This window comes from Alosa alosa, chromosome 14, assembly GCF_017589495.1.
Source record: "Alosa alosa isolate M-15738 ecotype Scorff River chromosome 14, AALO_Geno_1.1, whole genome shotgun sequence".
Lineage (NCBI taxonomy): Eukaryota > Metazoa > Chordata > Actinopteri > Clupeiformes > Clupeidae > Alosa > Alosa alosa.
The window spans coordinates 8,194,527-8,207,240 of NC_063202.1; the positions used below are offsets into that span (position 1 = coordinate 8,194,527).

General features: G+C 45.9%; 1 protein-coding gene across 5 annotated transcripts in view; it reads right to left on the bottom strand.

Annotated features, from left to right (window-relative positions):
* Positions 1-2,785, bottom strand: part of plekhg4 (pleckstrin homology domain containing, family G (with RhoGef domain) member 4) — a 62,823-nt gene extending 60,038 nt beyond the window's left edge. For all 5 annotated transcript variants that reach the window (XM_048262748.1, XM_048262747.1, XM_048262746.1 and 2 more), the window contains exon 1: positions 2,637-2,785. In XM_048262748.1, the coding sequence (XP_048118705.1) occupies positions 2,637-2,639 (3 nt within the window). In that variant the 5' untranslated portion in view covers positions 2,640-2,785. The remainder of the gene's footprint in view (positions 1-2,636) is intronic.
* Positions 2,786-12,714: the final 9,929 nt, after the last annotated feature.

Below are 12,714 nucleotides of genomic sequence, written 5' to 3' on the forward strand. Positions count from 1 at the left end.
ATGCCAATTCCATCTGAAAAATACAGATTACGTGTGTGCGGACCTCATCTGCCTCTTATCTTTATGGGGGCCATATAAGAGCAACCGCTATGTCACAGTGCAGATTGGGCAGCTCAGCATTCCTGCTGCAGATGGTAGCATGGCCCCCTGGGGTCAGGGGGTAAGGCTTGTAAACGGCTGAGAGGACGGGGCTAAATTGGCCCGCTGCATGTGGCCGGCCTTCACAGCTTGTCTGCTGAACCCCTTGGCAGTATATCACTACTAGACGATGCCAGAAACGAGAGGCTGTGATGTGACACTAACTTGTGTTGGAAAACTTCATGTTCATGACATGACACAGGTATCAGACACGCATCAGTCATCCTCCGTAGACAAACACTGAGATTGCATTGTTTACGACACACGAAAGCCCCCGGCCACAGGGCAGTTTGAGCCCCGTGTTTTATGGCAATCAGGGTTTTATACACAAACATTTTTCACAGGTCTGATCTGGCTGCCAGCATGAGGCACATTCCTCCACATCAGCAAAATAAACAGCAGTGTGCTGCTAGACCAGCGCCGCTCCTGAACAGAGATGTGCTAATGTTGCTGGTGAGAGGGAAAACAGCACTGCACACACACACACACACACAGGTGCGCACACACACACACACATGCATATACATATGAACACACACACACACACAGAACAGGATGTTTGCTATTGAGTTTAGATAGTCAGTTATCAGCTATCAGAGTATCGTTTGATGTCAGAGCAAGGCTAGTAATGGGTCCTTTGTGGCCGGTACACAGCTTGAGGGAGTGAGCAATACGTAGCGCCGCTGTTCTCCCAGCGCTCTTCAAAAGCCCCGTCGAAACAACTGTCCATCCTTTGAAAAGTTAAAGTGTAACGCTTGTGGGAAGATCACTGGGCCCTTTCAGCGGGGAGCCAGATGAACTGAAACCTCTTATCCCGTCGTCCAATGAGTAAACACAGGCATCAAATGATGCAAGGGTTACCCCGCAGGAAGAACAACAAATCAGGCAAAGGACTACCAGATAACCCCATGACCCTTTCCCAAATAGGATAGTCCTTTGGGGTAGCAAGACGAGAATCACCCACAGCTCCAAAGCCAATCTCCCAATCTCCAGTAAGTAAAGGTTGGAAGAAAAGAGAAAGAGAGAAAGAGGCAGAAGAAAAAAAACGTAGTTACGAACAAAGGAAACTACTTAAAGATGCTTACATCATGAGTCGCAGCACTGTACAGGGGTGAAACGGAGACCCTTTAGGGGCTGTGCAGCAGCATTTGTTTTCAGTTAGCTTCCTCCGACCCAGTCGCTCTGTAAGAAGATGTGGATCAGTGGGCCGGAGCTTTGGGCTTCCTGGGGCCTTTCAGCACAAGCAGGGCTTCTCCATCTCTCCCCCTCTCTCTCCGCAGGAGGCTTGATGAATGCACCCGTTAATGCACAAATATGGAGGTATTTATAACATCATCCCTCGTTTCTCTCTCTCTCTCTCTCTCTCTCTCTCTCTCTCTCGCTTTCTCTTCCTTTCTTTGCAGGACCCAGTTCAACCCCAGCTTCTACTCTGGGCCTGTTAACCCAAACACAGAGGAGGACGCCTAAATTGAATCCACACATGTCAGTATTTTCTTGCCCGGCTGTGCAGGGGGAGCGACCCCCCCCCCTGTGATAAGCGTGTCTGCCTTTCTTTCTTTCTTTCTTTCTTTCTCTCTTTCTTTCTTTCTTTCTTTTCTTCAGCACCAGTTTAATATCCTCTGTTTTTCCTCCGGCTCGATGGAGCAATCCGTTGTCAATCTGGGGAGGAAGGGAAGCCCGTCGGACTCCTCCGCGGAATGGAGGAATGGAACTCTCTTTTCTCTCTCTTCTTTCCTTCCTCCTCTACTGGATCTCAATCACTCAGTGAGGGAATTTCAATACCTATCAGCAACACTCACGTCTCACCCCCTTGTCCACAGCTGACCTTTTAGTGACCGTGCTTGTACATCGGTGAGAAAAGGAATCAGATAACATAAACACATGCACGCATTACACAAACACACAAGCACATTTGTGAGTCAGTACTTCTCCACAGGGCCTATCCAGTAAAATATCACAACACAACACATATAGTACACACACAGCTCTCTTGGGCAAAACCAATAAAATCCCAACGCAGCTTTCCTGAGTCAGTGTTTTACCTGCCTCAAGGACACACACTCAAGATTCTGCACACTCACACACACACACACACACACACACACACACACTCACACACACTCATCAAAAACATACACTAACATCTCAAAACTTATACACTCAAATAAAGATACACAGTGCACAGGACAAACACCTCCAATATCTCTTAATCTCAAACTTGCGCTACTGTTCATTTTATTTTTTATACAGCACTTTTGCCTTCATACGTCTCTGCTAAGCTAGTTTAACCACAGATTGTTAACTAAAGCACCTCAGATAAGCACCCCCCTCCCCCGTATACCGCCCTTCCCCCGTGTACCGGTAAGGTAAAACCATTAGCACCTAATGCCACACACTCACACCACTCTCTCCCTCACACACACACACACACACACACACACACACACCACCCTGAACACAGCACTTTCCCTCCAGACTCCGGCTCCTTCTTCACTCACCATTGTGTGTGAAGTCTGTCCTTCTCGCTAGAGTAGTTCTCCTCAGTTGGGTCATTTTCTGCCAGTTCTCTGCAGTAGCCAAGGCCACAGCTGTCCCGCGCTGTGTAGTGCTGTCCCTCCCTCACCCACTGCAGGTCTCTGGCTCAATGATAGCACTCGCGCACACTGCAGCAGCTCTCACATGGTAGAGCCCGCCCCCTTGCCTGTCACTCGCCCACGACTGGCCCCTCCCCTGCCCCAGCCCATGTCTTGCAGCCCCTCCCTCCACAGTCACTCGATCACTTTGCTGCTCCTGCTGCTGCTGCTCCTACTGCTGCTGCTGCTGTTGCTGCTGCTCCTGCTGCTGCTGCTGTTGCTGCTGCTGCTGGTGGTAGTGGTAGTGAGTGTGGGGCCCAACACGGGGGTCTATACAGCCCACGCAAACACACTCAGAAAATAAAAAAAATCACTAAACTGTCACTGTTAATGTTCTGAAAAGTCCACAGAACTCCGGAACACATTTCAGGGTTCAGCTGCTAAGCGTAGCGCTGGCTAGACTATAGACAGCATTTCGGAATTATTTCACTCACTTCTTTTCTTTTGTACTAGAGGAAGCCTGCGAGTGTCCAGGACCTGCCAGGTGCCAGTAGTAAAATACCACTGGGGAATGCAAATCATGTTTTTGTTCAAAGCGAGGACAGCTTTTTCCTCTTACAGGGGAAAGCAATAGTAAAATTAGAAAACAGTGCAGAACAGGTCTGCAGTAAAATTAGACACCTGTAGAGAGAGAGAGAGAGAGAGAGAGAGAGAGAGGAGGCAATAGTGAGGGCGAGACCATGCACGAGACCCGACCCGCCTTTGATCTGCACTGCATCAAACATGCCTGCTGCTCACACGCTCAAACACACTTCATTTGAACCCCACCATGCTCAGGTCTATGAGCTGGTGTGAGACAAACAAGTGCTCTAATTTAAACACAAGAACACAGAAGCACACACACACACACACACACACACACACAGCAACACATGGCCAAAGGAGGTACCCCCCCTCTCTTCCCCCATCCCTCATCCCATGGGCTTGTTCAATGAAACATAAGGAGATTCATGTAAACATGGGCTACACGCTTGCATTAACAGCTGTCACACACACACACACACACACACACACACACACACACACATGCCTGTCTGAAAGGTACAAACACACACAACTGTACCTCAACAGATGAAGCACAGACATAAACAAACACAGAAAAAGCCTGTGCTAAAAAGCTACCAAGACACACACCGGCTGGGTTCAGACTGTTGTTCAACAACTGTTCAGACTGTTGCCTGAATGCTCACAGACCACAAGATGGGAAGAACAAGACTGTCTGCATTTGACTGATTGGCAATATGGCAGCTCTATCCAAGACTCGTTCAAAGGGGGACTGTGAAGGGGCACGGGAGGTGTTTTGGGGTTTGGGTCGGGGTAAGCTCTTGGCAAAAGCCGAGGGCGAGTAGTGGGGGGAGGCGAGGGATTTAAAGCCCGCCCGTTTGACCTGGCTTCCTCTGGGGGTTCCCAGGCCGGAGCTGGCAAGACACACTACAGAGATGACTGCTGCGGTTTAGAAGAGCACAGCAGTACTCAGCCTCACACACACTTCACTTTTCCCCTACAAAGACACACTTGTGTTAGCGCTCTCTCTCACTCCCTTTCTCTATCCTGCACTACCTCTTTCTCTCTCTCTCTTTCCCTCTCTCCCTCTGTCTGCCCCTACATCTCCTTCACACAGACTTTTTTCTTAAGTACAGGGGAGCAAAGTAATAGGTGGCTGGTCAAAAAACAATCCTCCAAACCTCTAGCCCCAGGATTTCTTTTTTTAAGTGGATCAGTGTTGAGCGGAATGCTGAAGAAACACACACCCTGTTTGTCCTATTCTTCACTGAAAGCGGGATCCAATGGCACATTAAGCTGCAGATGACAGATGCATTGCTTTGCATATAAAAAATAACAACAGACTTGCCCCAGTTGCATATGAAAGTAATAAAACAAAAAGGTGATGATAAGATGACCTAGACCTAGAGTGCCACCTGGAACTACTCGGGGAATCGGGTGATGGGTTTGCACGAGCATAACAACCTCGGCTCGCAGTCGACACGTGCACGTCCAATACGTGGGCCCCAATGCTTCCAGCACTCCTTTCACCTACCAAAATGTGACCTGAGGAATTGTTCTGCAGACGTCACCTCTCAGGACCAGGAGGTCTTATAAAAACAAACGATTAGAGGTCCTCAGGATCAGGCAAATCCAGGGTGGGTTTGGAGCTTTGGTGTGGAGCGGAGTGGAGGGCAGATGCTGGTTTGTGGCGGTAAGGGGCAGTGCAGGCTAATCAGCCATGGAGAGGATAAGGTGGCTGATTTCATGAACCCCGTGGCCTTTTCTTTCCTCTTGCTTCCACACTTACGTTCATGGAGCTACACAAGCCTCACAACCACTGCACAACCACAGCACAACCACTACACACACACACACACACACACACACACACCAATCTGAAGGTGACTGAGACACCTGCAGGTTACAGAGGGTAACCAAGGAAAACAGACCGTCAATAAATTCAAGTTGTTTAATAAAAAAAAAAAATTTTCTTCAATTTTTTTGTGGCCACAGAGTGATGGTCAGATACCTGCCGTCAGGTCAAGCAGGACCATTTCCACAACAGAAGTCCTTCTCTAGTCAATCAACTAAATTCTATTAGGAAGACACAAAGACACAAGGAAGGAAGACACAAAGTGTTCTTGTCATGTGTTTCATTCATGTGACTAGGTGCCGTGCATTTCTTTAATTGTTGGAACTTAGTTCGAGCTGTCTATGAGATGTATATCATATATGATAAAATTTCAGAAATATTTAAAGGAATGACTCTATAAGAGCCAATGACTTCAAGGATGAACTCAAATGCACACACATACTTTGGGAACCCCCAACCCATCCTGGGCCCCTTTTCGAGTTGACCTTCAACCAAATGAAAATATACCACCAAAGCCAGCAACTCTGCCAGGGTCAGCCTATTTAACCCAGATATGTAGGTCTGTAGGCTAGCGTGCTGATCTCAGACCTGTGACAGTCTATTTATACAGTCCACTGGCTGCCTGGACCATGAGGTAAACACTGCCCTGCCCTGCTCCGGCACTGTAAGACCGCTCCTTAATTAACCTCCATTTAATTTTAACTAGGCCTCTGCAAACACGTGCCCTAAGGGCCTCCACACCATTAGTGGCACTTGACAGGAATAAAAAATAAAATGTCTTAGAATAACTCAGAAGGTGCTGCATGACAACAATACATGCCATCAGGCGTAAGGCATTCAAATTAGCCTTACTGGCCATGTACGTTTAATTCTATTTCATACAGCCAGTGCTTGTGTGGTAAATTAACATAATATAATTATGCAACACATTTTATATATACTGTATAAAAAATATAACTTTGTTTATATTTGCTAATTTATATTTGTTAAGTACACAAGCGACTTACTTAAAGATCTTAACAACAGGCTTAAATAAAATAAGCAGCAGAGAAAAATGCAGCAAGTGAATAAGTTGAACAGTTACACTGAAACACTCCTGTAGGGCATACAGTGAAAGATTACTGACTTAATGGAGCTGTGAGGGTCGTTGCATAAGTCACATTTGTCTTTCTATGTACGTTTCTTGACAAAGCTGTACATTGGGCAGGTCTACACCGGTCCTCCAACATTACATAATCACCCACAAGTATGACACCAGTGAGAAGGAAACAGACTGGTTTCTGTGACAGCCTCGGCCATTGTGAGGTGAAGTGTCCTTTTCGCCATCGGGCAACTAGCAGACACGCCAATTGTTCCTGGACTGAATAGGTGACATGTCATGTTATATGGTCTCTCTTTTAGAGCTGAAGGGGAGAACAACCACTTCCTGTTACATTAAAGCGCATCCGATGTCTGCAACCCAACGCGTCCCATCTTAACCCTCGTCCCCCACATAAAGGGAAAGAAACAGCCTGCATAGGGAGTCTACTAAATCACAAGGGCAGATGAATTCAACCTTGATCCCTGTCATGGTGAGCCTGAAGCAGTATGCATGGTGATGTTTATGTAACACAAATGCAGCCCTTGGCACAGGCTGCAGGAGGAAAAGTGAACGCTGGCCTCAGTAGCTGCAATGCACAAATATTACACGTTTCACAAGATGCCGTTTCACACACACACACACACACACACACACACACACACACACACACACACACGCACGCACGCACACTCACGCACGAATGCATGCTCACGCACGCTCACACACACATGCACGCGCACACACACACACACACACACAAAGACTTGCTGAAACCCCAGACTACTGGATCTGGATAGCTATAGAGGTTAGATTATTGATGAGCTGAAGGTGGTGGTTGCATGCTGCATGATGAACACCTTCTCCAGAAGAAGGGGGGAAAAAAACAAAACAACGTTGAGTAAGATTATTATTCACTCATTGTCTGTCTGGGAAGACCTTGGTGCTACATAAATATCAGCAGGGAGGGGGGGCAGACCTTGGCCCCTGTGAGTGCAGGACCACCCCGGTGTAAATATATGCTCTTTCACTCATCCGTGAGCCTCTCTCTCGGTCTCTCTCTCAGCGCAAACATAAAGTCCTGCCACCTTTTCAGCAGTGCAGGCCCGAGCCTGGCTCCTCTTGAGCCCCTAAATCTGTCCGTTTGAAAGCGGCGGGGGCCCCCGCTCCATCACCACGCCGACACTGTTTGGACATGCCCTGCGGGAGCGCGGCATCGTAAGCCGTGCGTGACACGCATAGACTGTGTGAAATGGACTGTATATTTACACGTGTTGGAGGGATATAAATAATGCAAGCGAGACACGGGCGTTTGTCGGAGCCAAAGAGCTGATTGGAGGCCCACGGCACGCGTTTGGGAATGGAGAAATCAGCGCAGGCCACAGGGAACAAGTGTTTGGTGTGTGTTTCTCTAAGTTTTGTTTGAGTGTATTTACAGGCCTGCAGGCACTTTGCGGTTGTTTACTTTTGTATGAGAGTGAGGGTGTGCGGGCACTTGTTTGTCTGTTTGCTTACATGACGAGCAGATAGAGGCTGATTTCAGGCTTGTTAAGATAAAGACAGTGTACACCTTACAGCACTCTGATAAGGCATAGGGTGGTCAGAGTAACTTCAGAGTGTGTGTGTGTGTGTGTGTGTGTGTGTGCGCTTGTGTGAGAGAGAAAGAGAGCAATGGTGCATAAATGGTGCAAGGGGTAATGGCGCATAAAGCAATTCATGGCTTTCTGTAAGTCACACTTCATTATAGGCAGGCTTAAGCCGAGACACGCACCGACAGGAGAACGGAGACGAGAGCAATCTGCATCCAGTGCGCATGATAGAGAAGAGACAGAGAGAAGGGCACAGGTGGAGAGAAGGGGGGCTGGTGTGGGATAGGAAAAGTGAAGGAGATGGAAGATTCTGGAAGAGATCAAGAGAGAATGCAAAGAGCATCTCCAGACGTGTCAGAGAGATCTGTTATCTGTGGTTCTTGGGGAGTAAGGATGTGAGCGGGGTGGGGGGGGGGGGCAGGAGAAGAATTGCAGAGTGACAGCTTCAGGCTTCAGGCCCTGACCTGCAGGGCTGGTGGGGCACACCCGCCTGCTATATCTATCTCTGACTAGTACTCTTTCCAGATCGCAATACTGCATCTGACCTCTGAAATCCAGACCTCTGTGTGGGTTATATACACAACATGTATATATGGAATGTAAGCTACTAAACCATATATGATGAGTAGGCTGAGCCTTCGGAGCTAGCTACAGTACAGTGCAGGGTAGTTATTTACGTTGGAATGCAACAGATGTCGGGCAATTGCCACACTCACGCACTGGGACACCAAACAGGACTACCACAAAATATTCCTTATGATGTCAACACGCCCAAGGGAGATATTTTTGTAAAGCTCATATTTTATTTGGCATGGATATCTAAGTGTTCCTTTCCAGACTCCAACGATACACATGAACAGCTATCCAGATACACAACCAATTTAACCAACCAATTTCAAAAACGGCTGATATGACTTATTAAATGTAGAAAAGCAATTTTCAGTAAAAGTTTTAAACACAAAAACAACAGAAAGAGAAGATGAAAGGTTTTTATTACTGAATCAGAATTAGTTGACGTTTGGTGCAGTTTTAATATTGCTTCCAAACACTGCACAAAGACCTCAGTGCTCTTTTACAACAACAAAGACTCCAGTTCTACCTCACAAAAAGCCAATTAGCCATTAGGGGCAAAACCAAAAGAGGCATTTGTCTCTTTTTCCATTAATGAAAGCCTAATTCACTCACGATATGTCAGGGCTGACATGTTACATTGGGTTTTAGCAGCACTGCAGCTCATAGGGGGGTGGCATGGGCGAAATTAGATTTCACTGCCTTGCCAAAAAGGGTGATCTAAACCAGGGCAGAGACAGAAACACACACACACCACACACAAACACACACACACACACAGACACATGCTGTCTGCTAATGCAATTGTGGAGAAAAAAGGCCTCAAAACAAACGTGACCGACCTCCACTCAGCTATGCAAGCACACAAAAGGTAGCGCTGGTGCAGCATATTGAAAAGGGTGCGTTTATAAACAATGCCATATGTTCCTTTCATAAACACTCAGACACACTCTCTGGACATTAGCCACACCAATGGCACTGATATATTCAAAAATAGACAAGGGAGGCAGCCCTAATCTAATTTTTCAACATTAGAATGAATTCACGACTACGGACCTAACTGCCTTTTTGGATATTAATTATAATAGAAGGAGATAAGTGGAAGACCGTTGATCTGAGTGAGAGAAAACAAAACACATAACTCACTGCATTATTGAGAAGGGTAACTATGAGGTCTCTCACATTTTTCTTAAATAAGCTTCTTTTTTTTTCCTGAGTCCTCAAACAAAAGACAGACACCAACGGCTGGGATATGTACTGACATGACATAGTGCACAGGCCTGTAAGTTCTCAAGATCGCTAAAACAGTAAGACCCGCGCCAAGAAAACGCATGGTGTCCATACCTGACCCCTTCAGGCAAGAGATAGATCGGGAGAGGCAGACCATTAGCCTAGGTCACAAAGAAGCTAAGGGGGCTTTAGCAGCTGTGAGACACTGAGCCCTTTATCTGCAAGAGAAGAATTCCTGGCATTTGGACTCAAAACACACACACACACACACACACACACACACACACATACACACACACACACACTTGTTGCACCTTTCATGTGGAAAGGTGTTTATCATGTTACAGGACATTCCTGTGAGAAACATACAGATACAACTCACATAAACAAATGCTACTCATACTCACTTTATGCCACAAACTGCAGTCAATTGACAGAGAGCTTCCCTGTTTAAAAGTTTCCAAAGTTATTCCACATTGTCTTCACTGTTTAATATCCCAACTGGTTTCTTTGGCAGATGAGAACTCTCTGCTCAATAAGCAAGGAAACAGAGATGCTTTGGCAGTAAGAGTCTACACAGAATGGCTGGAGACAGCATATGCTTTTAGGGAGGTTTAACAGAGTCCCAGATGAGTCCCACCCTCCGGCATAATCCTCATTAACAAGAATTTAACCTCTTATTCTGTTTACTGACATTCATTAAACTCACCATTAAAAGAAAAAAACTGCCATTTACTTGTGTTACATAATGCATACCATATTGTGTTTGGTATTTAAAGAAATTACAAAAAAAAAAAATATTTTTTCAGTTTTGTTCCTTCAGCATGATCACTGCAGCCCCGAATCCCCGAGTAATTTAATGCTCTATGCAGATTAGTGTTTAAGCTGTTGATATCGCTGAGAAGGCTTTGTGTAAGAGAAGTTAAAAGGCGGCAGGAAAATACCTAATTTCTCAGGGCTACATCTTTCCTCCGCATTTCTTCTCCTTCTGTCTTCACCCCTAATCAGGGGGTTCTGGGATCAAGGTCAAAGGACCTGCTCCCCCCATCCATCCATCCACCCATCCCCATCCCCCATCTCATCCCATGCTTCCTCCAGCCCCCTGTTTAAGTCCTCTGAGAGTGGGTGTTACACTAATCAAATATTTGGTCTTCTCAAGGCCGGGGTTTACATACCCCCTAAAAACAGGAGACAGACAGTGCTTATGGACTCCTGACAGTCTAAGAAAGAAAGAGATAGAGGTAGGGTGGGGAGGGGTGGGTGGGGGGTAAGAGAGGGAGGAAGGGAAGGACAGAGGGAGGAAAAGAGGGAGGGAGACAGAGCGAGAGAGGATGAGAGAGAGGGAGGTAACGAGAGAGAGACAGAGAGAGAGGGCTTTCAGTTCAGGGAGTTGTGAGGATATCCATGCGATAAAGTCATGACACCACCATGTTAGCGTCCCCAGCTTCATTCCTATTGACTCAAGCTGGTGGAAATGTGAACTTTAAAGGAGTCTGCGCTCCTCTGTCCACCATAAGCTCAACAAAGAGAGGATTACCATGTTGCGGTCACAAGTGCATTAAATATCACATGGGCCAATGCTGCAATAAATACAACAATAAGCCTCATGTGGCTTGCAAGGTAAATCAACCGAGACTAGCCTACACCTTTGTCAACAGTATCCCAACTGGCTTTCTTTATGGTGGTAATGACATGTCTAGGGAGATTTAAAATTGCAAAGTTGAAGTAACAACAGACCACTTGCTGCTGAAATAAAGACAGGCCTGATATGACTTCAACTTTCAACTTCCCAACTGGAAGCCGGAATCAATACACAAGCTTAAGACTAAGGCCTAGCAATACAACAAAACATTATTCTTTTCAAACATGAAGCAATCCTGGTAATAATGCCATATGGCATCAAGAGGTTGCATGTGATCAGTCTGAGCACGTGCATAGGGACACATAAGAAGACGATGTTGAAAGCTGTGCAAACACAGAGACTAAGGGAGTGAGGTCGCGTTTTATCAATGCACCAACACACCTGTAACCACAACAGACATATTTGTTTAAAACAAACATGTCACCAAGAATAAATATACTGGTAACACTGACCTAAATCTACTCCATTCAATCTGAATGTGGGAAAAAATAACTCCCACATATAGTATACATTAGGCTCAAGGGTTGAACCTAGAGTGTATTGTCTTCAATTCCCTATGTATTTTAGAGGCAATGGTAATGAATAAATATTCACAGCAACTTCAATATCTGATTCTGATACTATGACCTCATACATGCAAATTGTATACATGTATGATGCAGTTGAAGATGAACTATCTTCATCTATAAAACCTTCAATGTTGTTGTTAAAAACACATACACAAGTGCACATACACAAAACAGCCAGGCTGATAGATGACACTGAGTAGCCAGTATGATGAAAACATGTGTTTCTGTTATGACAGCCCTTGTGTGAGTAATAATGTTTGTGTGTACAGCACAGGCCTCCGAGGGGAGCAGGTACAGTGTGAACCATTAAATAGGATCCCTGGAAGTCTATTAACCTCTCACCCCACACGCTTTCAACGAAGATGGAAGCAGGAAGAGAAATGACCCAGACCTCAGTCTCGTCGCAGACAACCCGGCTCTGTTCATGAATATCTAATGAAGCACCCCTCATCGACCCACTCATTACCAACACTCACTGATAAATGAACGTGGAGGCGAGGTTACATTACTTATGAACGATATTGAGCCATGATATTATGCTGGCTATTCCAGACAGTGTGTAATAAATATGTCTAGGCTGCGAGCGCAGACAGGCCCTCTGTCATATTGCTTTGGACAATGAGCATGTCATTCTTCCACTCCACTCTATCGTTTATTTCGCTATTTAACACTTTGGATGTAATCGCAAAGTACTGTCAGTGATGGATTTGACAGGCCCTCAGTGATAGAACAATATCTCTCGCTGTGTCCATTGTTATTGAGGGAGATGCTGCTGAACAGGTAAAGATTTTCTGATAGGACTCCTCCAGCAGTGACAATTGAATCTCCACCCACAGATAAGGACTTTTGTTTCGTGTCAGGATGATTTTTGAAGGGCACATCTCCAAAGAGAGACTTTGAAAACAT